The following is a 26,516-nucleotide window of genomic DNA, read 5'->3' as shown; positions in this document are numbered from 1 at the left end:
ACATTTTCCTACATGCCTCCTGCGCCTTTGCTACCTCTTTCTTTGCAGCCTTCCTGGCTGCCTTATAACTTTCATGCTCTGCTGTTTCTGCTCCCGTACCCTTCGCCTTCTGCCACTCCTTGAACTTCTTCCTCTTCATGTCAATCCTCTTTCCAACTTCATCATCCCACCACCATGTTTCCGAGTGCCTCGGTGGTCCTTTTGTCCATCCACATACCTCACCAACGGCTCCCAACAGACGAGCTTTCATTGACATCCAACCACTTTCAAGCTCAACCACATCATCCTCCACCATACTCAGCCTCTCTTTTAATGCCTCCCTTACTGTCACCTCTTTCAACCTCCACACCTTCATTCTCGGTTGGTACTTCACCCGCCGAGCTCTCCTCGCACCTTTCACCCTTACGTCGCAGACAACCAAGTGGTGCTGTGAAACAGCCTCCTCCCCCGGGATCACCTTTGTATCCCGGAGGTGCCCCCTATCTCGCCTACGCACCATCAGGTAGTCAACGGTTGTCGTCGACCCACCTGACGTGTATGTAACAAGCTTATTATCCTCTTTCTGGAACTGAGTATTACAAATCAACAAATCAGCTCCATCAGCAAACTCCAAAATCCTTTCACCTTCTCCATTTCTCACACCATATCCGTAACCCCCATGAACTCCGTCAAAACCATCCATACTCCTTCCCACATGTCCATTTAGGTCTCCTCCTACCACAACAACTTCCTCATCTTTCACGTTTTCCATCAGCTTCTCTATCGCACACCAGAACGTGTCCTTTTCTTCATCGCTTCGACCAACCTGCGGAGCATATCCCGAGATGACGTTCACCAAGAGCTTTCCAATCATCATTTTCACCATCATCAACCTATCACTCACTCTAGTCACACTCACCACACTGTCTACAAACTCCTCAGAAAACAGGACACCAACACCATTCATGCCCTCCAGGCAGCCTTGCCACACAAACTTGTATTTCTGTCCCTGCCTACCCTTCACCATTCTCACACCACTTCCCTTCCATCTCGTCTCTTGCACACAACATATGTCCACTCTTCTTCTGACCAATACTTCCACCACTTCTCCTGATCTCCCTGTCATTGTCCCTACATTCCATGTCCCAAACCTCAGAAACCGATCTCCACTTCGGGCTGTACCCTGCCCATATGTAGTTGTAATTGTCATGGTTCCCTTTTTTTTTTGAGGCAATGTTTTTATGGCCGGATGCCCTTCCTGACGCCAACCCTCTTAGTCGTCTCTTACGACACGCAGGGATACGGTGTACCTATTCTTATCCAGGGTACACACCGGGAAACGTTTAAAACATGGAAATTCTGGGGAGTGGGGGGTGGGGGGTGGGTGGTGTCAAGGGAAAGATAAAATGAAAATAAACCCCTTCAGCCGGCACTTAGCTTGGCTTCCCAAAGAGTACTTTCAGGAGCTTGGCGGCTGTTGAAACTGGGGTAGCCACTCATGCGGGAAGTGGTCCAAAATGGCGGTGTAGAACGCCGCGCGTCGAAAACACAACAAGCGTGAGGCGAGCAGATTAGACGGCCTCCTTTCGATTCTCTACCGTCAAGTCCAATGCGGCCTTCAGCTTCCAAGAGCCCAGCAGTTGTCCAAAACCTCGTGTGGGGAAATGTGGTATCTGTCCGTCGTCTTGTCCACCGTCCACACGCGGCTCCAAGCTCCGGCGCGGATGGGGATGGGGGAAGATATGGATGTGGATGGGGGGGAGATGTGGATGGGGGAAGATAAGAGATGGTGGTGAACAGCTGTTTTAAAGACCTGGAGGGAGGAGTGGGATTGAAGGGAGTGAGGGAGTTTGTTCCAGAGGCGGGAGAAAAGAGGAATGAAAGAGTGAAGGTGAGCAGAGAGCCGAGATTTCGGCAGTTTAACCATCAGAGGGTTGCTGGCAGATCTTGTGTGACCTGTCGGAATATTTGGGGGACAGAGCACAGAGAGAGCTGGGGGTGCAAGGCCGGAGAGGAGTCGGTAGAAGACAGAAAGACCACCTACCTGCCTGCGGTGAGTGAGTGAAAGGCCCTCAGAGATAGCTTCATCGCGGGAGATTCCGATAATTCTGAAAGCTTTGGTTTCAACAGCGTGAAGCCGAGCTAGGTGTGAGGCAGGAGCACCGGCCCATAGGGGAGAACAGTATTCAATTGAGCTGCGGATGAAAGCCTTGTATGTGGTGAGGAGCTCAGGTGTGCCGAGGAAGGACTTCGCACGACGGAGGATGCCCAGTCGGCGACTGGCTTTGGAGGCCAGCTTGGAAATGTGGTTTTCCCAAGAAAGATCATGGCAGATAGTGAGACCCAAAAGCTTGAGCGACAGAACTTCTTGGATAGGATTGTTGAGAAAGTAGATGGGAGGGTTGTCCAGTCGATCTTTTCGGAGAGACATAGTAAGAGTGTGAGATTTGTCAGGATTGAAAGACATGTTCCACTTGTTTGACCAGTCTGTGATTTTGTCCAAGTCTTCAGAGAGTGAGGAGGCTGCAGACTGCCGATCTGAGGGAAGAGGAATGGAGCGGCAGAGAGTGGAGTCATCAGCAAAGAGATAGAGAGGATTTTCGAGAGAGTCAGAGAGATCATTGATGAAGACCAGAAAAAGCACGGGGCCCAGGACACTGCCTTGGGGAACTCCAGCCTGAACAGGAAGAGGAGATGAGAGAAACCCATTCAGGGCCACACGTTGACGACGACTAGAGAGGAAGTCCGCTAGCCATGCGTGGAGATTTCCATGGATACCAAAGGAGGAGAGTTTGGTGAGCAGAGCGGGGTGCCAGACCGTGTCGAAGGCACATGATATGTCGAGGGAGACAGCTCTAATTTCCTGTTTGGCATTGAGGACCTCCATCCATTGTTGAGACAGCAGAAGCAGCATGTCCAGAGTAGAGTGACCTGGTCTGAAACCAAATTGATGATCAGAGATCAAGCCATTGGAGAAGAGGAAAGATTTCATATCCGAAGCAATGATGGATTCCATGACTTTGCTGATAATTGGGAGAAGGCTGATTGGTCTGCAGTTGCTAGGATCTGTTTTTGCACCTTTTTTGTGCATAGCGGTGATGTTGGCTGATTTCCAAGCAGATGGCAGTTGACCTTGAGCAAAAGAGAGGGTGAAGAGAACAGAGAGAGGGTGAGATAGAGCGGCAGAGCAGGATTTTAGGACCCGTGGGCTGATGCCGTCGGGTCCAGTTGCAGAATCAGAGTCGAGGGTTGACAGAAACTTTTCCACCTTGTCAGGAGGAAAGGACATGGAGTCCAGGAGCAGCAGGGTACGACTGGGTATGGTGGGTTTGACAAGTATGTTGTTATAAAGTGCCTCGAGAGGATAGTCATGGGCCACATGAAAACCAGACTCCCCAACTCACTAGACTCCCTCCAGTTTGCATATCGTCGTAACCGGTCCACTGAGGATGCCATATCCTCTGCCTTTCCTCTGGTCCTGTCTCACCTGGAAAACAAAAACACTTATGTAAGAATGCTGTTTATTGATTTCAGCTCAGCATTTAATACAATTATCCCCCAGAAGTTGAGAGGGAAGTTGGGCCTGTTGGGCTTAAACACCTCCCCCTGTAATTGGATCCTGGACTTCCTGACCGAGACCTCAGACAGTCCGGATCGGAAATAACATCTCCGGCATCACCACACTGAGCCCCGGTACCCCCCAGTGCTGTGTGCTCATTCCACTGCTGTTCACATTGCTGACTCATGACTATTCTGCCAAGGACAGTTCAAATCATATCATCAAGTTTGCTGACGACACGACAGTGGTGGGTCTCATCAGCAACAATGATGACTCAGCATACAGAGAGGAGGTGGAGCGGCTAGCAGTCTGGTGTAGTAACAATAATCTGCCTCTTAATGTTGATAAAACAAGAGATGACTGTGGATTTCAGGAAGGCCCGCAAAGACCACTCCCCACTGTACATCAACGGTTCCACCGTGGAGACAGTTAGGAGCACTAAGTTTCTTGGTGTGCACATCACAAATGACCTCAAATGGTCCTTCAACACCATTTCCCTAGCCAAGAGAGCACAGCAGCATCTCCATTACCTGCGACGCATGAGGACACACGTCATGGCGTTAATTCCTCCCTCCATCCTCACCTTATTCTACAGGGGTACCATTGAGAGCGTCCTGACCAGCTGTATCACTGTCTGGTACGGGAATTGCAATGTCTCGGACCGCCAGACTCTGCAGCGGATAGTGAAGACACCTGAAAACATCATTGGGGTCTCTCTCCCCTCCATGCAGGATATCTATTACAAACACTGCACACGCAAAGCCGCCAGAATAGCTGACGACCGTTTCCACCCGTTCTATGGACTTTTTGCCCTCGTGCCATCTGGGAAAAGGTACCGCAGCATCCGGGCCAGATCTGCCAGACTCTGTAACAGCTTAATTCAACGCTGAGTCAACCCAGCCTGGCGTTAATTCAACGCCGAGTCAACCCAGCTTAAGATTTACCTCTCTCAATGGTGAATAATCACTTTAAAAAAAAAAAAATTGTCGTTCCCGGGTTCGGATTTTCAAAAAATTCAAATCAATTCGTCCATGTCAAACACAACCTGCCCACCAGATTTCATCTAAATCCGTCAATAACTTCTTGAGATATCCTGCACGCAAACAAACTCACAGCGGAGAAGACAACCCCTGTCCATTCCACATGGCAGAGGTAAAAAGGTAGGGGAGGGAGGTGGGGTTCACGTGCACCTAGTGAACCCCCCATGGATCCACCCCTAATAATATTGTTTTGTCTGTGGGCTAGGCAGTGATATATAGAGTCAGGTAGATTTGTATAAATTAACATGCTCTGGATGTCGGGTAAAAACCATCACCATGTAATAAGTTTTGTTTAGCCGTAAGGTGTATCTTCGTCTCCATTACGAGGAATGGGGCATGTTAACTAGTATAGGGATTATGTTAATTCCCCTGTTCGTCAAACCTCAGTAATTTATCCTTTATCTCTTTTAGCACCGCACCGTAGACACTCGTGAGGAAATGCCCATTAATTGGACTAAATAATAACCATTAAACCAACAAGCCAGTTCTGATCACGGCCATTTGGACGCACCAGCTGCATCGCCACGGAAGACAGGCAGGCCGAAGACATGCCCCGAGGAGCCGTGATTGGCCAGGGCGGAGCAAGAAGCGACTGGCGATTGGGCGGGAGTTGACCAACGGGGAAGGCCGGGGTAAGAAGACTCATGATTGGCCAGAGCGGAGCAAGAAGCTACCCGCTGATTGATGGAAGGAAGGCCGAGGAGTAAGCAGAGTACCGATTGGCAAGGACCACCGATGACGTCAGAGGCGAGCAAGAAGTGGCGCACTGATTGGTGGAGAAGCGCTGATGACGTCATGACCCCGACGATAAAAAGAAATCCAGGACCGACATTTTCTCTCTTGCCCTCTACTCCTTGCCTTCCTCTCTCTTGCTCCATTGTTGCTCTTGTCCCTCGTTCTGGACCTTGGGACGATTGTGCTTGGACCGGCCGTGTTCAGAGACACCACCGGGAGACGTACAGAGTTTTGCAGGTGGAAACGACGCGTGGCTTGCCGCTGCAGTGTGACAAGGCCGAGTACGAGCGTTGCAGCACGAACGGGCGCAACAAGGCCTAGTTCCCGCCAATGCGTGCCACGCCGGCCGGATCCATTCACAAACCCCGGCGAGACCATCCCTCCTCTCCCTGAGCTGATCAGAGCTAAGTGCACGATAAACCATACGTTTTTATCCCTTCGTTTGTGTTTAAGTCTGGTGTGGAGGATCCCGTTTCGGAAATTTAGTTTTACTGTCGCTCTTTTCTTTGTCCCGGCATTCCGTTTTAATAAACCTGTTTATTTTTGTACATTTTAAATCCACCTCGGTTTGAGTTACTTTTTAGAGGTTAGGACCGCCGGCGATCGCGACAGGTAAGCTCTTCAGCTTCCTCTTCTTCTCCCCCCCCCCCCCCCCACCACGTTATAGAGTAAAGTCCACAATTGAACTGAACGCCTTCGGAGTTTAAAGCTCGCTATTGGCCATTCATAATCCCTGTGGCGTTCACCTGAGGGAATCACACGACAATATGTTCGCTTACAAGGAGCCTCAACGTAGGAGGTGGATATTCGGTCCATCATCACCTGTGCTATTATTACCATCCTGTGGTTGTTTGTCTGTGCTCTATGACCTCTATCCTTTTTTTTAATGCTGAGCTTCAAGCAAGGAAGGAGCACATTTAAAAAAATTCATTGCTACAACTCGGCCGGGGTTCGAACTCCCAACCTTGGAGATTTGGTACGGATACTCCAACCATGAATCTCACGAGGTGAGTTTTAGATCTTCATTTATGAAACTTACAATAACGTATGTATGGATATACAATACGCCCCCCCCACCCCGTTCTTCCGATGGAGACCATGTCCCCCATGTCGTGAGAGATGAGATTGGAGGCAGCTTTCCGAACATGCCGTTTGTGACAAATTTTAGGCAACTACATCAGTCTAAAGCAGGAAGTGATGTGGGAGGCTGGTTTTCAAATTGATCATGTGCAGCTGGGAGGCTCACAAATTAATCATGTGCACCTGGGAGGCTCACAAATTGATGTGCACCTGGGAGGCTCACAAATGAACCACTTTCCACACTCTCCTGCTGCTTGCTTGGTTGGCATCCCGTAAATCAAACTTACAGTACAAGTTGTGCTTCTCAGTACCATCACCTTAGGTTCACCTGTAGTTGCAAAGTTACTTAATCCGAGATAACATCTGCATCAACAAGAGCTGGGTCTGGCTGACATTGACAAGATTCTGCGGATTGACTGAGCACACTGGGACTCCTCTGCTAAAACCGATCTGGATTCATGATAAATGTTGCTGTGCTGACCTGCTGTGATCTAGTAGTTCTTCTTGGAGATGGAATCTGCTCCTGTTTCTAACTTTCATCGATCAGCGTTTTTCTTGGCATTAGCAGGATCCTCATCCTGTGTTGAATAGGTTGCTTCCCTGCTGTCAATTGTACGACCTCCTTTCTGCACTCTGGTGAAAGAAGCAGCAGGGCCGACGAGTGTGGTGTGCAGTTATATGCATAAATGACTTCAGACAGATTCTTCAAACTTAAGACAGACACGATAACCGAATATGTCTCAAGGTCTTCGTTATTAGTCCCCTACCGGTGTACACCGGAGGGGACTATAGGTTTGCAGTCAGTCCGTCAGTCCGTTCGTCACGCAAAGAACAGTTTTCCGGACTTTTTTTCTAAACTCTTAATGCTAATGATTTCAACCTTGGTACATGGTTTCCTCATGATAAGTTACAGATCGAGTTCGAACTTCACGACGTTTCGATCATTTTTGACAAAGTTATGGCACTTTGAACTTTGGTAATTTCCCCAACAGTTTTCCGGACGACAGACTGCCGGTCGGGGACATGTATTGCAGCGCAATACTCAGAATGCTCGTTTCCTCGGTGGTATGTGAAAAACAGTTCTTGGAGCTGTGATAGGGTGTTGCCATCACCAAATACTTTCAAAATAACTCCCAATATGATCCTGGCCCAACCCTACAGACCTGTACACATCTGAAATTTAGAGAACTTGAATGTTGATTTGAGTAATAGACACTCATAGCTTTAAAACTTCACTAGGTGGAATTTTGAAAAACCGGGAATAACCAGGGAAGGGCCGTGTTTAAAAATGGCTGCCACATGGCGGTCGATCACCATTAAATGCACATAAGTTTTGAGGGAAACATTGTAAAAGAATGGTTTTGATGTCCATAATGTTTTTTTTTATAGATATGCTGAACACAATGGGGTTGTTGAAAATGACGATGATGCCTTGTTGCTGAAATTCAAGATGGCCACCGACACCAACCAGGTGAAATTTTCCATGGTCTTAACTCAGAAACTATTTGACCTAGAGGGATGAAAGGGGTGTCTTTCCCCACTAAATCAAGGATGCCTGATTGATAAAAGTGCAGGTTCCCTCCCGTAGCCATGCATGACCAGGTGCACATGAACAAGTGCAGTTTCCTGTAGCTGTGCATGTGAACAGGTGCAGTTTCCAGTAGCAGTGCATGACCAGCGAGTAAACGAGATGCGACCATTTAATCAGAGAAATCAAATCGTATCACTGCTCTTCCCTTCCATCAATGGAGCCTTCAAGAAAGTTAAAAACTAGACCTGCACGCGACAGAGCACATACCTCCACCAGGCTGAACAGTTTACGTTTTGTATCCACCGATAGGCTGGATCTGGATTCAGACCTGAACCAAAATTTCATGGGCTTGTTCTTGTCGCCCAACCAACTCAACCACCATGTTTTATCACAATTTGTCCACAATTTTGAGATATCTTGCTATATGTCGTTTTTGGCCCTATCACTCAATGGTGAAGAATCACTTGGGATATAAAACCATTATTGTATCCGGATCTTCACCAAAGTCGAACAGATTCGTCTTTGTCACACACCCAACCCGTCCAACTTCCGTCCATATCTTTTTCAGATATCCTGTTCACAGACAAAGACACAGACAGACAGGGATGAAAAAAACAAGAACATCAGTCCACCTTCGGTGACAGAGACAATGACAAGTTTGAAAGTCTCTTGAAGCTATGAAACTATCCCCCTGCACGCCCCAAATATATAAAGAATGTCAGGCCTGATATGGTATTAACAAATGAATAGTTTTATTTGCACAACAAAGGAAACTATATGCAAAGTCAACTTATTAAATAGCTAACATTATAGTATTCGCACAAACAAATGATACCTACCAATATATTTCTTCAAAATAAAAATAAAAACAACTCCCTTTCATGCAACTCGCAAATAGTACTGAAACCTTCCATGCATGGTCAAACCGTCAGACAGTTGCATGCTGGTTACGCAAACCCAATGTCTGGTTCCATAAAGACCAGTCGAAGGAATGAGTGATCTTACCAATGTTCAAACATTCAATGCACCCAAAACTATGCGAGAAAAATGTCATGTCTGGAGGGTTTTATAACCAATTGCAGAAGAAATGCCACCTCCAAACTGCCAGTCTCACGCTCACTCTTTTGTTTTCCCCTCATCTTCATCCGAAGAGTCTCCATACTGCACAAGACACTGCATCTCGACCCTCTTCTTCTTCTTGGGTGGATCCAGTGGGGGCCCTAATGCTAAATGTAGGGATCAGAAAATGGAGGAAGAAACAACAACAACAACAACAACAAGCAAGCAAACAACATACAATCAAAAAGAAAACAAATCCATGTCATAAATCCAGTCATATTGATAAAATATAAAGACGCAACAATTTTGGAAAATTCCAAGGCAAGAATAATTAAATATGGAGGTTCCAGCACGACAGCACCCAGGGAGGCAGCATTGGTGGGAACGCAGGTGACACGCCACCATGTCCAAAAACAGCAGCAGCGTCCATGGAAAAGAAGAAACAGCAGAAAAAAGGGACAACAAAAGAGGGGGGAAGGTGATTCAGTTAGAGGGGTCAGTACATGAAATAGGATTCTTCAGGCTTTGCCACCTGGGCAGGTTCCCTTCCTCATTATGTCAGAGGCTCTGATATTGATGAAAGGTGGTACCAAGGTCATTCTGTGAAACAATCAAGACAAAATTAATCAAAGTAACACCCCAGCAGTCCTCTTTTCCCTGGCAAATATGGCGACCACCCTCTTTGGAAAATAAAAACCCCAGCATTTCCAAACCAGGGGCAGCCTGTGTTGAAGGCAAAACCTTCACAATGGATTAGTCAACAATTTCATCACAATGCCAGAACATGCAGACACTTCCTGTATCTCTGGACGGACCTTACCGGTCGAAGGTGAAAGGCCAGGAGGGGGCGGTGGCATCAACGCTGCGTCTCTGTTGCTTTCACGACTATTGGCCGTGGGGCTCGAGGGAACTGGCGACGGGGATCTCTCCTGCTTGCTGGTGGGACGACACATGGCGGTTTGTAAATATTAACCATCTTTATCCACACGGCCACGTCTTATGGAGCTCAGACTAAAAGGACAACTAATTGCCCCAATAAGAAAGTTGGAATTATACCCAATTTGATGAGCAACGATTAATGTCTGCACTATGAACCAACGGAACAAAGTGAAATGTTGTATGTCGGAATGGAGCAGCTGCTTAGCATCGTTACACCACAATCATCATCAGGTGTTAAAACCACGTTGAACTTCCAAGACTTCAAGTCAAAACAGTTCTTTCAGAAAGAAAACATTCCACTCTATTGAAAGCTTATTATGGAAGTGGAAATTTCCGTGCTGAGCAACATGAAAACGTGTTCATGGGTTTTAATTTTGTGGAGCAGGCACAAGACGCGTCACGATCTCATGTGAAACCCCAGCGGATACTTACACAGGGAGACAACAACCTGTGGTGGAACCAGAACTGAAGAGAAACAGGCATCAAAACAAGCTTTGTTATAAACGAATCTAGCCTTGGTTTGAATATCGGCCCAGCAAAAAGTGCTGTCCTGGTATTTCACAGGCAGGGTGATTCATCAATGTGTGTGCCGTGCCTCGGATGGACGTTAAACTGTGCATCCCGTATTCTAGCATTCGTTGGTTGAAGTTAAAGATCCCACGGTGTCCTTCGCCAAGAGTAGGCAAGCTATGCGAACACCTTGAACAAATTACAAATTCCTGCCCAAACCAGCAGGGGGCATTGCATCAGCGGTACAGCCTCACCCTCAGCCAATGATGCTACCCCACAGCTGCATATGAATGAAGAAGATTATAAATTAAGGTTTACAAACCTGGTGTAAGCCATATGGAACCCATGAAATACAGATTGCAATATATGACGTGAAAGTACAGTAAAGGACTTCAAAACAGCCAATCCCACGGTGTCCTTCGCCTGGAATTATAACCTGGAATTCTCTCATCTCCCCTTCTATTCCTGTTCAGGCTTGAGTTCCTCAAGGCAGTGTTCTGGGCCCTGTGCTTTTTTTGATCTTCATCAATGACATCTCCGACTCTCTGGAAAATACTCTCTATTTCTTTGCTGATGAATCCACTCTCTACAACAACAACAACAACAACAGGCATTTTAAAGGCCATTTTCCCTGCGAGAGCGGGGGTTAGCCTTGCGGTCCCCATTGCAATCTTCTCCATTTTGCCCTATTTTCTGCATCTCCCCTTGTCCGCATTTTTTCTTCGAACATCTTTAGCCAAGTCTTTCTCGGTCTTCCCCGTCCTCTACTTCCTTCCACATTCATTTCCATCACTCTTCTCAACCAGTCACTTTCATCCTTCCTCAACACATGACCAAACCATCTCAAACTGTTTCTCTTCACAGCATCCATCACAGGCTCTATTCCCATCATCTTTCGCAATTCATCACTTGGCTTCCTCTATCTCAACGATACTCCGCACATCCACCGAACCATTCGCATTTCCACCCTTTCCAGCCTTCGTTGCTGCTCTACGTTCATTACCCATGTCTCGCTCCCATAAATCATAACACTTTTCACACATGCAGCATACACCTTTCCCTTCAGCTTCAACGACACTCCCCTCCTCGTCAGCACGCCACTCAGTCCCCTAAACTTCTTCCATGCACATCTCACTCTAGCAACCGTTGCCGAGTCTGGTCCACCTTCTCCATTCAGCATGTCTCCTAGGTAACAAAATTTTTTCACACCTTCCAGCTTCACGCCGTCTCCAAGATCCAACTCAACATTTCCTCCATCTGCAGCTCCCTGTGCACACCTTACACTTGAATGTAGCTGCCACACTGGTTAATGACCCTCTCAAACCACTACATTTTCGATGAACCCACTCAGCGCACATTGTACATCGAATTGAGTTCACTCCGACACCCTTCCTGCACTTAGCACATGGCCACTTCCCAGTTCTTTCCACCTCACCACATGCTTTACCACTTGCCATCACCTTCGTCTTTCCGACATTCACCTTCAGACCTTTTGTCTCCATACATTCCTTCCACTTGTTCATCTTTTCCTTCAGTCCATCCATACTTTCTGCAATCAACACCAGATCATCTGCATACAACTCCCACGGTAAACCCTCTACGTTCCGAGCCAGCACCTCCATCACAGCTACAAAAGTAGTGGACTTAGTACCGACCCCTGATGCACTCCCACCTTCACCTCAAACTCACCAATGTTCCCGTCCTTCGTCCTTACAGCTGTGCGCGCTCTTTTGTACATTGCCATCACTACTCTGATCAACCATTCCTCCACTCCTAACTTCATCAATGCCCATGTCACGACTTCACGTGGAACCCTATCGAATGCTTTCTCCAGATCAACAAACCCAAGAAACAACTTCTTCCTTTTCTCCATGTACTTCTCCGACAACTGCCTCACAATAAAAAGCGCGTCTGTCGTTCCTCTTCCTGGCATAAATCCAAACTGCATTTCGTCAATCTTCACTTTCTTCCTTATCCTCCTCTCCAACACCCTTTCCAACACCTTCATTCCATGCTCCAATAACTTTATCGCTCGATACGAGCCACAGTCCAGAGGGTCATCTTTCCCCTTGTATAGAGGGACGAGGGTACTCAGTTCCCAATCCACTGGAATGCGGCCTTCTTTCACCACCAGATTGCAGATCTCTGTCATTCTCTTCACACCCCAATTTCCCACTGCCTTCAACATATCTCCCACAACTCCCGTCGGCCCTCCAGCTTTTCTACTCTTCATTGCTTTAATCGCTTCCTCAACTTCCTTCTCGGTTATCTTCTCTGCCGGTCCTAAAACTGGGTTACTCTCGATGTTGCCATCCCATTCATTCTCTGCATTCAACAGTATTTCCATACATCTCTTCCATCTTTCTTTAATTCCATCTGGATACACAACGATTTGTCCCACTTCATCCTTCAAGCAACTCACCCCCATCACATCACACCTCTCTTTCGCTATCTGCTTTGCAATCCTGAATACCGCTCTCTGACCCTCTTCCAAATCCAAGCGTTCTCCGAACATTTTCCTACATGCCTCCTGCGCCTTTGCTACCTCTTTCTTTGCAGCCTTCTTGGCTGCCTTATAACTTTCATGCTCTTCCTTTTCTGCCCCCGTACCCTTCGCCTTCTGCCACTCCTCGAACTTCTTCCTCTTCTCGTCAATCTTCTTTCCAACTTCATCATCCCACCACCATGTTTCCGAGTGCCTCGGTGGTCCTTTTGTCCATCCACATACCTCACCAACGGCTCCCAACAGACTATCTTTCATTGACATCCAACCACTTTCAAGCTCAACCACATCATCCTCGACCATACTCAGCCTCTCTTTTAATGCCTCCCTCACTGTCACCTCTTTCACCCTCCACACCTTCATTCTCGGTTGGTACTTCACCCGCCGAGCTCTCTTCGCACCTTTCAACCTTATGTCGCAGACAACCAAGTGGTGCTGTGAAACAGCCTGCTCCCTCGGGATCACCTTTGTGTTCCGTAGGTGCCCCCTATCTCGCCTATGCACCATCAGGTAGTCAACGGTTGTCGTCGACCCACCTGACGTGTGTGTAACAAGCTTATTATCCTCTTTCTGGAACTGAGTATTACAAATCAACAAATCAGCTCCATCAGCAAACTCCAAAATCCTTTCACCTTCTCCATTTCTCACACCATATCCGTAACAACCCCCATGAACTCCCTCAAAACCGTCCATACTCCTTCCCACATGTCCATTTAGGTCTCCTCCTACCACAACAACTTCCTTGTCTTTCACGTTTTCCATCAGCTTCTCTATTGCACACCAGAACTTGTCCTTCTCTTCATCGCTCCGACCAACCTGCGGAGCATATCTTTCCTCTACGTTCACCAAGATGACGTTCACCAAGAGCTTTCCAATCATCATTTTCACCATCATCAACCTTTCACTCACTCTCGTCACACCCACCACACTGTCTACAAACTCCTCAGAAAACAGGACACCAACACCATTCACGCCTTCTGGGCACCCTTGCCACACAAACTTGTATTTCTGTCCCTGCCGACCCTTCACCATTCTCACACCACTTCCCTTCCATCTCGTCTCCTGCACACAACACATGTCCACTCTTCTTCTGACCAATACTTCCACCACTTCTCCTGATCTCCCTGTCATTGTCCCTACATTCCATGTCCCAAACCTCAGAAACCGATCTCCACGTCGGGCATCAGACTTTTCGTCGTCATAAATGGAGAGATTTCCACCCTTGCTTCGATCGGGTTCCCCACCTTGAGTTTTGACGAGAGGGAGTGGGGTCCCCCACGGGGTACTTCAGGCTGTACCCTGCCCATATCTAGTTGTAATTGTCATGGTTCTCTTTTTGAGGCAATGTTTTTATGGCCGGATGCCCTTCCTGACGCCAACCCTTTTAGTCGCCTCTTACGACACGCAGGGATACGGTGTACCTATTCTAAACTGGGGTACACACCGGTAGATGACTCCTCTCTACCACTCGATATTTCAACACTCAGATCGACAGGCAGCAGCCTCTTCACTCTCTGCAGACCTGGACAATATCAGACTGGTCAACCAAGTGGAACATGTCTTTCAATCCTGACAAATCTCTCTCACTTTGTCTTTCCGAAAAGACCGACTGGACAACCCTCCCATCTACTTTCTCAACAATTCTCTCCAATAAGTTCTGTCACTCAAGCTTTTGGGTCTCTATCTGCCATGATCTTTCCTTGTGTAAGTGATTAATTTTGAGCATGTACGCTTCATGGCATACGTCACATCCTGGTTGAAACAGATTTAGCCTCCTCCCATACGTCACATCCGGCATGGTCGAAACGCTGCCGCCATTTCGTGGTTGGGCACATGGATTGATCATCGTCAGGAAAACGGGAGATTTAATTGTTTGCTGACGTGAGATTCGAACGGATCAACCAGCATTCTCATTTTGCTCTGTACCCTGGTCAGACAGGGGTAAATTCCTTTAGGAAAACCGAGATGCTTAATGATTACTCACGTCATTAGTGTGATGAAACTAATATGGTTATGTCTTAACGAGCAGTTTATTGAATTGTAAAAGGAACTGAAACGTACATGATGTATGTGATCTATTCTATGTGAGTACAAGTTATCCAGTTTGATTGTGTGGGTTAGTCACACGTGTTGATTTGATACTATTAACTAATTAAACAATCCTCATGTTCTGTTACTGAATTTGTTGGTTGATGTTAGTAAAGAAAGGGGTTTGGTTGTCCAGGTGTGCCTTTGTGCACGTCTTGCGATAGTATGTAGACATTGTCTGCCCCTGATGTATCTCATGGTTGCACATTCGTCTAGCCTGTCAAACTTGTATTTGGATGCACCTGTGGTTGCATACTCGATGTATTTATTGTAAACACTGAACCATTATATCATCCATTGATTGAGGTATTTAATCTGCTACCTGCAATGTATCTTTGCTGAATAGTGCTTTTCTATCTTTTAGGGTTCTTTCATTACCTGCATATTTGAATACAGCAAGTATCAACCACCATCCTGTGTGTTGCTTAATTCTTCCCACGTCACATTATGGTGTCAGAAGTGGAATATGCAACAACACCCCCTGTCTGTGTGGCAACCAGTACGAGCCACGTCCCCGGAGAAGACTGATGATCAGACGGACCATCGAGGTGCTACGATCATTTTTGGAGTGAACCGATTCCTCCTGATCAATTGGAGATTCTGGACCTTTAGCTTGTTGGTTGCGTGATTGGACCCTGTTAAGTATACGGTGAACGCTGTACTCCTGAAAATGGATAAATTCCTTCTAAGCTGGTGAGAGAAATCTACATTATCTGCCTGTGTTGAATTTAATTTGGAATCGTTCTGTACTATTAGTGATTTGATTTTCCCACCACTGTATATTTGATACTTGTCATTGTTGTGACATAATGGCGACCCCAAAGGAATTGGAAGCTGCTATTGCTAGGTTAACGGAAGAGTTAAGTAGAGAAAGACGGAAGTCAGCAGAAGCAGAAAAAGATGCGTCGGATGCAATAGCAGAAAATCGCAACCTCGTCCGAGAGCTTCGGGACAAAGACGAGCAAAGACTACCAATACCAGCCTCAAGTGCAGGTTCAACTTGAACTGAAGAACGCTTAGTATTTTTGTCGTCTTTACGCAAATTGGAGCGTTTCCGTGACAAACCTGAAAAGTCGAGTGACCTTACAAATACAGGAATGGGTATCCGATGTTCGTTGTCAGCTGGCTACTCGGAATTTAAACAACAAACAGCAAGTCGCTTTTATACTGGACCACTTATCTGGAAAAGCTTGACAGGAAATTATTGGAAGGTGAGAGGATTTTGTTGAAGATCCTGAGGAAATATTGGGAGTTCTTTTGAAAGTCTTTGGCGATGGTAACACCCTATCACAACTCCAAGAACAGTTTTTCGCATACCGCCAAGGGGATATGAAGACCTTCTGACGTCTTCACTTAAGCTGGTCGAAATCTATGATAGAACAGTCTGTATGGATGCGTCTTTTAAAGCGAGCAGAGAAAGCACACTAAAGGGATGATTAGCTGGTGCTGTAAGAGACGAAAACCTACAGAGAAATTCGCTGTCTTAACATGGAATCCCCTAATTTGAGCTACTTTGACACTCGAGATAGAGCCCAACAGTGGTTAGGTGTTAGTCAGAAACCGCAAGTCAAGACAAGCACACTGAAAGAAGTCATGGTCCAAGAAACAGCTAGTGCTGAAAGTGAACTGCTGAAGGAAATTAAGAGACAAGGTGAACAGTTTTCAGCCCAACAGCAGCAAATTGAGAAGCTACTGCAGAACTCACAAAGATCAGGTGGAGCTGGCCAGCAATATGGGCGATTCCAGCAGAACGATGGCCCCCGACGCTGCTGGGATTGTGGGTCAGCTGAACATTTTCGCAGGGACTGTCCGCGTCAAGGAAGATCTTGGCAGCAAGATGGAATTTCGCCAGTAGATACTTTAAACGAGAGCAGCCTGTCATTGTGAGCCGCATGGAGGGTAAACAGAGGGATCAAGGCTCGGTATTACAGAAAGCAGTTGGTAGGTGCCTAGAAGTTGGGGTCATGATTGGACCCCTGGAAACCATATGCTTGTTAGATACAGGAGCACAGACATCCACTATTACCGAATCCTTTTTTAAAGAGCACCTTGTTCGGGAAGGAGAGTTGTTAAGATGTTTCTGTGTTTCTTCATATATCTGGGGCACAAGGACTTTCTGTTCCCTACTTGGGATATGTCACGTTAGATCTAACTCTGCTCAGAAGGACATTTCCACAGATGGGATTTCTTGTTGTTCGTGATATGACTAACACCCCGATAGCTCGATGCAAAAAGGCGTGTCCTGGTGTTATCGGATGTAATATTTTGAATCGCGTGTCAAATGCACTCAGGGATGAGGATGGTCCACAGTTCTTAAGAAACCTTGTCCAGAAATCCAAGGAAAAATGGGCTTCTGTGTTGGCCATGTTTGATGAAATGGATGCTAGCAACGGGACAGAGGATGACATTGTATCTAGAGTTTGAGTCCCAGGGAGAAAGCCTGTATGGGTTCCAGCACGGTCAATTGTCATATTAGATGGATCATTTATGCCTGCAAAAGGAGGACAAAGCTATGAAGGATTATTGGAGCATGAGGAATCAGACATTGGGCCACTTCCCAAAGGCTTAGCTGTAGGTCCTGCACGAGTGACAATCTCAAGTAATGGTCGTGTGCCGGTCCAAATGGCAAACTTTGGTGACAAAGATGTGTTCCTAAAACCCAGAACCCCAGTTGGTGTTGTACGGAGATGTACGTTTGATCCGGAAGTTGAAGTCAGTCAAGTGAGTGCCAATGAAGTCTACATTGAGGAGGTCTTTGCAGAACAGAAACAGTCCACCTTTCTACCAAACATTATGGACAAGATGCATTTTGGTAATGGTCTCGACACAGAACAGCGTCAACGTGTTGATGGAGTTTTGGCTAAACATGTTTCGGTTTTTAGTAGAACAGATGACGATATTGGCTGTTGTGATGAAGTTACTCATCAAATTAGTCAAGAAAAATGTCCCGTTGAAGGTTCCACATCGACGTGTGCCGCCGCAACAGTGGGGAGAAGTTCGAGAGTATCTAAAGCAGGCTGTAAGAAAAAGGGTCATCAGAGAGTCTACTAGCCCCTTCACATCACCTGTGGTCCTAGCTAGGAAGAAGGATGGGAGTTTACGTATGTGCGTGGACTATAGGGCACTCAACATGCAGACTCACAAGGATGCCTATCCTTTACCCAGAATAGAGGAGGCCTTACTCAGTACAAAAGTACTCAATGGATCAAATTACTTTTTCAGCCTTGATCTTGCTCACGGATTTTACCAAGTTCCCATGGCATCAGAGGATGTGGAGAAGACCGCATTTAGGGTTGGGACAGGAGGCCTCTATGAATTCTTGAGGATGCCTTTTGGGCTTTGCAACGCCCCTGCCACCTTCATGAGACTAATGGACAGGGTATTTGGTGATGAAAATTTCCAGACTGTGCTGATTTACCTCGACGACATACTGGTGTTTGGTCCGACATTCGAAGAGACTTTGAGGAGATTGGATATGGTGCCAACCCGACTTGGAACCTTTAATCTGAAGGTCAAACCGCAGAAATGTTACCTATTTGAGGAACAGCTCCATTATCTAGGACATGTCATTGGCAAAGATGGTGTCTCACCTGACCCCGAAAAGACTCGAGCGGTGATGGAATGGAGGAAGCCAAGCACCGAGCAGGAACTTCGAGGATTCTTAGGCCTCACTGGCTACTATCGCCGCTTTGTTCCGGGATACACGGCCATAGCCGCACCATTGCACAGTCTCCTCTCTGGAACTCAGAAGAGACACAAAGGCAAAGTCAAGAAGTCTGTGAAACCAGACAATCGTCCTTTCAACCGACGTTGGACATCGGAGTGCACAACTGCTTTTTCCGAGTTGAAGCGAAGACTGTGTAGCCCACCAGTTCTTGGTCATCCTGATGTTGGCAGCCCATTCATACTGGAAATAGATGCAAGTTTTCAAGGGCTCAGGGCTGTTCTTTCACAGAAGCAAGGGGACAGGAGCACTGTCATTGCCTACGCGAGTAGAGGTCTGAGAAAGCACGAGAGATCAATGCAGAACTACAGTAGTATGAAGTGAGAGTTACTCGCTTTACGTTGGGCCATCACAGAGAAGTTCAGAGACATGCTGATTGGTGCCGAGTTTGTTGTATACACTGATAACAATCCTCTTAGTTATCTCAACTCGACTGCAAAGCTAGAAGCTACTGAGTCCAGATGGGCTGCAGAACTTGCCCAGTTCAGATTTTCTATTAAGTACCGTTCTGGAAGGAGCAATAGAAATGCGGATGCATTGAGCAGGACACAGGACCATGGATATCAGCCAACGACAGTGCGGCCCGAGGAAGGGTTTATGGAAATGATGTCACCTGAAACTTCAACACCTGTCCCCTCTGAAATTATGGAACAGTTTCACAGAACTATTGCTCGAGTTTGGGACAAGGAGATCCATGTTCGGTCTGACAACACAGCCCCTCCTGCCCTTTCCACTCTACCAACTATTCCACACGTTGAGCTTGACGAGGTTCAGAGAAGCGATCCAACCATCAGCCGAGTTCACTATTTTTGGAATAGAAAGCAGTGTCCAACATCATCTGAATTTACCAAAGAGCCCAAGTCTGAGAAAACTTCTCCGATCCTGCGACCGCATCGCAGAAAGGTCTGGTATCCTATACCGCAAGGCAACCATTCATGGGAGCAAAGTAGACCAGCTCTTACTACCGTCATCTCTCAGGAAGCAGGTGTTAACTGAAGTCCATGATAAGTCAGGGCACCAAGGAGCGGACCGCACCTTTGAGCTCCTGCAGACGAGATGCTACTGGGTTGGAATGGAGGCAGATGTAAGGAACCACTGCAGTGGATGTTCCAGGTGCACTCTTTCCAAATTTGGCAAAAGTGTGAAACCGACTCTGGGGTCGCTCATTGCAAAAAAAACCCTCGAAGTTCTGGCAATTGACTATACTGTTCTTGAAAAGTCTTGTGGTCGAGAAAATGTCCTTGTGATGACTGATGTGTTCACAAAGTACACTAAAACAGTGGCGACTCCAGACCAAAAAGCTACTACAGTGGCAAGAGTGCTTGTGAAAGACTGGTTTGTGAGATTTGGTGTACCACTGAGGATCCATAGCGACAGGCAGAAATTTTGAAGGTTCAGTAATCCAAGAGCTTTGCTCCATATATGACATCTGCAAAAGCAGGACAACTCCCTACCACCCGCAAGGAAACGGGCTCATGTGAGCGTTTCAACAGGACTATGCATGACCTCCTGCGATCACTGCCCCCCAGCAAAGAAACGGGTGTGGCCGAAGTATCTGTCTGAAGTCATTTATGCGTACAATTGCACACCACACATCGAACAACTATTCCCCCTACTACCTCTTCTTTGGGAGGGAACCGAGACTGCCTATTGACCACCTATTGGGACTGAACGAGGGGCAGGATTATGGCATGTCTGGTGATTGGGTCACCGATCATTACCTAAGTTTGAAAGAAGCTTTCAACCTTGCATCAGCGAAAACAGAAAAGGAATCATTGAGAAGCAAAAGGTTGCACGATCGGCATGCACAGGAGATCAGCTTGCCTATTGGTGCCCGCGTTTCCCTGAGAGACCGGAGTCATCAGGATCGTCACAAGATTCAGGACGTGTGGAGCCATGTCCCACACCGCATCATTGGACGACCGGACCCGGATGGTCATGCCTACTTGGTCGAACCTCTTCAGGCTAATGCCATTCCAAAGACAGTACAGAGGACTGACATTCTCGACGCCAGGGACATTGTCGATGACCTCCATCAAGATCCTCTGCCCATTGGAACAGATGATGCTCCAGAGCAACAACAAGAGAACGCTGAGGTTGTTGACAATGCTTCAGAGGATGAAACAGGATATGCACTCTTCATTAGTCATGCTGCAGATTCCATAGTGGGCAGAGATGCGAGTATGGCAAGTGATCAACCTGCTGCGTCTTACATCAGAGTACATGAAGGACTTCGTACGATAGACACAGCAGGGGAGTAACCTACCACTTCAATAGAGGATGAGGATCCTGCTACTGCCAGGCAAGACGTTGATCGTTGTGAGCTCGGGACAGAAGAGCAGGCTGCATCTCCAAGAAGAACTACTAGATCGACAGCAGGCCAGCACAGTAACATTTATCATGAGCATAGATCAGTTTTAGCAGAGGAGTTCCAGTGCGCTCAGTCGATCCGAAAATTCTTGTGAATGTTAGCCAAACCCAACTCCTGTTAATGCAGATGTTGTCTCGGATTAAGTAACACCACGCATATGTGGTGATTTCAATTGTCACCATGTCAGTTGGCTGGGTGTGGGTACCTCACCTCTCTCACCAGCCATGGCTCTTCAGCAAAGGACTTCTGTGACTCACTGGGACTGACACAATCTGTCAATTTCCTGACCCGGATCTCCATCAACGGAGCATCTTCTCTTCTGGACTTGGTTATGACTAACTTCCCTGAAAATGTCTGCTGCTCTTCTTCTGCTCCAATCGGCTCATCTGATCATGTGCTTGTTAAAGTGGACATCTCTCTGACCATTATCAGAGAGCCTCCTCAGCGTCGACGAGTCTGGCATTTCACTCAGGCCAACTGGCATGGTCTTCAAGCAGCCATCAATCATCTGGACTGGTCTCCCATCTCTACCGCCTCTGACATCAACTCATCCTGGGAATTCTTCCAAAGTAAACTGCTCTCTCTCTCATGCACAGATTTATCCCATCTCGTCTTCAGTTGTCATACCCTTCCTCCCGTCCATGGTACACGGATTCTTGTGGTGAGGCTATTGCCCAGAAACAACTTGCTTTCGTCTCCTGGAAAGCAAATCCAACGGAAGGAAATCTCATTTCCTTTCACAAAGCCCGAAACAAGTGTGTGTCCACCCTCAGGAGAGCCAGGAAACAATATCTCTCCGTTCTCAGGACAGAACTCTCTTATCTGTATCCCTCTTCCAAATCCTGGTGGCGTCTGGTCAAATCTGTTTCTGGTGTTTGTTCCCCCTCCATCCCCTCCCTCACCTCAAACGGCCACACGGCTGACTCCGCGCGTGAAAAAGCTGAATGCCTCAACTCTGTGTTTGCCTCTAAATCTTGTGTCCCAAACCCATCCCTCTCTGTACCCACCGTACCCAGTCGTACCCAGCTGCTCCTGGACTCTGTGTCCTTTCCTCCTGACAAGGTGGAAAAGTTTCTGTCAACCCTCGACTCTGTTTCTGCAACTGGACCTGACGGCATCAGCCCACGGGTCCTAAAATCTTGTTCTTCCGCTCTTTCACTCCCTCTCTCTGTTCTCTTCACACTCTCTTTTGCTCAAGGTCATCTGCCATCTGCTTGGAAATCTGCCAACATCACCGCTTTGCACAAAAAAGGTGCAAAAACAGATCCCAGCAACTACAGACCAATCAGCCTTCTCTCAATTATCAGTAAAGTCATGGAATCCATCATTGCTTCAGATATGAAATCTTTCCTCTTCTCCAATGGCTTGATCTCTGATCATCAATTTGGTTTCAGACCTGGTCACTCTACTCTGGACATGCTGCTACTGCTTTCTCAGCAATGGATGGAGGTCCTCAATGCCAAACAGGAAATTAGAGCTGTCTCCCTTGACATATCACGTGCCTTCGATACGGTCTGGCACCCCGCTCTGCTCACCAAACTCTCCTCTGTTGGTATCCATGGAAATCCCCACGCGTGGCTGGCGGACTTCCTCTCTAGTTGTAGTCAACGTGTGGCCCTGAATGGGTTTCTCTCATCTCCTCTTCCTGTTCAGGCTGGAGTTCCCCAAGGCAGTGTTCTGGGCCCTGTGCTTTTTCTTGTCTTCATCAATGATCTCTCCGACTCTCTTGAAAATCCTCTCTATCTCTTTGCTGATGACTCTACTCTGTCGCTCCATTCTTCATCCCTCAGATCGGCAGTCTGCAGCCTCCTCACTCTCTGCAGACCTGGACAAAATCAGACTGGGCAAACAAGTGGAACATGTCTTTCAATCCTGACAAATCTCACACTCTTACGATGTCTCTCCGAAAAGACCGACTGGACAACCCTCCCATCCACTTTCTGAATAATCCTCTCCAAGAAGTTCTGTCACTCAAACTTTTGGGTCTCACTATCTGCCATGATCTTTCCTGGGAAAACCACATTTCAAATCTGGCCTCCAAAGCCAGTCGCCGACTGGGCATCCTCCGTCGTGCGAAGTCCTTCCTTGGCACACCTGAGCTCCTCACCACGTACAAGGCTTTCATCCGCAGCTCAATGGAATACTGCTCTCCCCTCTGGGCTGGTGCTCCTGCCTCGCACCTAGCTCGTCTTCACGCTGTTGAAAGCAAAGCATTCAGAATCATTGGAATCTCCCGCAATGAAGCAAACTCCAAGGGCCTCTCACTCACTCACCGCAGGCAGGTTGGTGGTCTTTCCGTCTTCTACTGACTCCTCTCTGGCCTTGCCCCCCCAGCTCTCTCTGGGCTCTGTCCCGCAAATATTCCTACAGGTCGCACAAGATCTGCCTGCAACCGTCTTATGGTTAAACTGCCAAAATCAACTCTCTGCTCACCTTCACGCCTTCATTCCCATTTTCTCCCACCTCTGGAACAAACTCCCTCACTCTCTTCAATCCCACTCCACCCTCCAGGTCTTTAAAACAGCTGTTCACCACCATCTCTTATCTTCCCCCATCCAAAACCTTGATCTTTTCTACCCCCGCTAATTTCACCCCAATTCCACTTTTTGAAATACCAACTTCTGTCCTGGAAGTCCTTGGTGTCCTTGTGTTTTATACTTCTCCCCCCACCCCCCCTTCCCACGCCTCCTCCCCCCAAGCCCTCTCCTTCCCACACATCTCCCTTCTCTTAAATGTTGTGTGCTCTCAAGTGTTTGTGTGCTTCCCATTCTCTTGTCTTCCACTCCCTCTTTTTATATATTTTGTTTGTCTGGTTGATTTGTTTGTGAAGTAAATGTCAGCTCTTTCACGAGCCTCGATTCAGTATACAAAAAAAAAAAACTCACTGCAAGGGAATCCTGTTTGATTGTACCGATAAATACAACTTGTATTGTAAGTTTGGTTGGTGGGGCGCCAACCAAGCAGCAGGGGAGTGTGTAAGACTGTAAGTGATTAATTTTGAGCATGTACGCTTCATGGCATACATCACATCCTGGTTGAAACAAATTTAGCCTCCTCCCATGCGCCTTCTCCCACACGTCACATCCGGCATGCTCGAAACGCTTCCGCCATTTCATCGTTGGACGCATGGATTGATCATCGTCAGGAAAACGGGAGATTTAATTGCTTGCTGACGTGAGATTCGAACGGATCGACCAGCATTCTCATTTTGCTCTGTACCCTGGTCAGACAGGGGTAAGTTCCTTTCGGAATACCGAGATGCTTAATGATTACTCACGTCATTAGTGTGATGAAACTAATATGGTTATGTCTTAATGAGCAGTTTATTCAATTGTAAACGGAACTGAAACGTACATGATGTATGTGATCTATTATATGTGAGTACAAGTTATCCAGTTTGATTGTGTGGGTTAGTCACACGTGTTGATTTGATACTATTAACTAATTAAACAATCCTCATGTACTGTTACTGAATTTGTGGTTGATGTTAGTAAAGAAAGGGGTTTGGTTGTCCAGGTGTGCCTTTGTGCACGTCTTGCGATAGTATGTAGACATTGTCTGCCCCTGATGTATCTCATGGTTGCACATTCGTCTAGCCTGTCGGACTTGTATTTGGATGCACCTGTGGTTGCATACTCGATGTATTTATTGTAAACACTGAACCATTATATCATCCATTAATTGAGGTATTTAATCTGCAACCTGCAATGTATCTTTGCTGAATAGTGCTTTTCTATATTTTAGGGTTCTTTCATTACCTGCATATTCGAATACAGCAAGTATCAACCACCATCCTGTGTCTTGCATAATTCTTCCCACGTCACATTGGGAAAAGCACATTTCCAAGCTGGCCTCCAAAGCCAGTCTCCGACTGGGCATTCTCCTTTGTGTGAAGTCCTTTCTGGGCACTTATGAGCTTCTCACCACATACAAAGCTTTCATCCGCAGCTCAATGGAATACTTCTCTCCCCCTCTGGGCTGGTGCTCCTGCCTCATACCCAGCTCAGCTTCATGCTGTAGAAAGCAAAGCTTTCAGGATCATTGGAATCTCCCACGATGAAGCTGCTTCTGAGGGCCTTTCACTCACTCACCACAGGCAGGTAGGTGGTCTTTCTGTCTTCTACCGACTCCTCTTTGGCCTAGCTCCCCCAGCTCTGCCTGTGCTGTTTCCCCCAAATATTCCTGCAGGATGCACAACTGCCAGCAACCATATTCTGCCAAAATCAAGACTCTCTGCTCACCTTCACTCTTTTACTCCTCTTTTTTTCCTGCCTATGGAAACAAACTCCCACACTCTCTTCAATCACACTCCTCCCTCCAGGTCTTTAAAACAGCTGTTCACCACCATCTCTTATCTTCCCCCATCCAAAACCTTGATCTTTTCTACCCCCGTTAATACACCCCAAATCCACCTCTTTCAATCTCTCCTTCATTCCTAAAATTCCTAGTTGTTTTGTACAGTGTACCCCTACCCTCCCTCACCCCCCCCCCCCCCCCCCGCCTCCCACAAGCCTTCTCCCTTTCACAGATCTCCCGATGTCCCTGTTCTTTACTGTTGTGCTTGTGTGCTTCCCTCTCTCTCCCCATATTGCCTCACCCTCCCTTTGTTGTGTGTGTGACACACACACACACACACACACACACACACACACACACACACACACACACACACACACACACACACACACACACACACACACACACACACACACCTAAATCCATGCAATTTCCACTTTTACAGTAGTTAAGTCTGAAATAACACTTGCTGGACAAAAAACACATTAACAAGAAATGACAAACTCAAGACATTTACCCATGATATTTGAAGGGATAAAAAGAGCCAAATGGTAAGACAAAATAATCAAATCATAATGAGAGCGAGAGAGCGAGAAAGAGAAAGGGGGGGGGGGTGAAGGGACGGGGGGGGGGGGGTGGGGTGAAGGGGGGGGGGTGAAGGGGGAGTCGAGGGGGAGGGGGTGGGTAAATTTATCAGTACAAACAAAAGCAAATCAATCCCTCATCGAAGAGGCCAAATATGAGCTTACTTGTCATCAGGCTGGCAGGCAGCTTGGGTAGACTTTACAAGTGGGGGTGTCACGCACTGTGAGGATTCTGCACCTGCATTAGTCAAGTGAAAGGGGCCATGCTACAAAACAAAGGAAACAATAAAATGTGATGAGCAATAAAAGAAAGCAGTGCCCTCCCCTGATCTTCGAACGCCATGTTGTGCAGGCAATCTCGGCACGTGAGCCAGGAGAGTGCTTGCACACCAAGAGGTTACAAAAGGTACGACAGCTCCCTTAATCCTAACATCTAACCCTCTGCAAAACGTGTGCAGTCGAGTGGCCAACCCTCCTCACTAAAATACAGCTCAAACTGCTACAAACACAATTTATTA

At 47.1% G+C, this 26,516-nt stretch overlaps 1 protein-coding gene across 8 annotated transcripts in view; it reads right to left on the bottom strand.

Annotated features, from left to right (window-relative positions):
- Window positions 1–8,659: 8,659 nt before the first annotated feature.
- The window catches only part of KHDC4 (KH domain containing 4, pre-mRNA splicing factor), a 59,504-nt gene continuing 41,647 nt past the window's right edge, over window positions 8,660–26,516 (bottom strand). For 4 of the 8 annotated variants that reach the window (XM_068127424.2, XM_068127426.2, XM_078785533.1 and 1 more), the window contains 3 exons: window positions 26,164–26,264; window positions 9,804–9,919; window positions 8,660–9,150 (listed from right to left, as the gene is read on the bottom strand). In XM_068127424.2, the coding sequence (XP_067983525.2) occupies window positions 9,041–9,150; window positions 9,804–9,919; window positions 26,164–26,264 (327 nt within the window). In that variant the 3' untranslated portion in view covers window positions 8,660–9,040. Of the gene's footprint in view, window positions 9,584–9,803; window positions 9,920–26,163; window positions 26,265–26,516 lie in introns of all 8 variants that reach the window. The other 4 variants (XM_068127425.2, XM_078785537.1, XR_013624707.1 and 1 more) reach the window with 3 other exon arrangements.

Source organism: Myxine glutinosa, chromosome 10 (assembly GCF_964187855.1).
Source record: "Myxine glutinosa chromosome 10, kmMyxGlut1.1, whole genome shotgun sequence".
Lineage (NCBI taxonomy): Eukaryota > Metazoa > Chordata > Myxini > Myxiniformes > Myxinidae > Myxine > Myxine glutinosa.
Note: the sequence above shows the minus strand (reverse complement) of the source record. Positions and strands in the feature narration are given on the sequence as shown.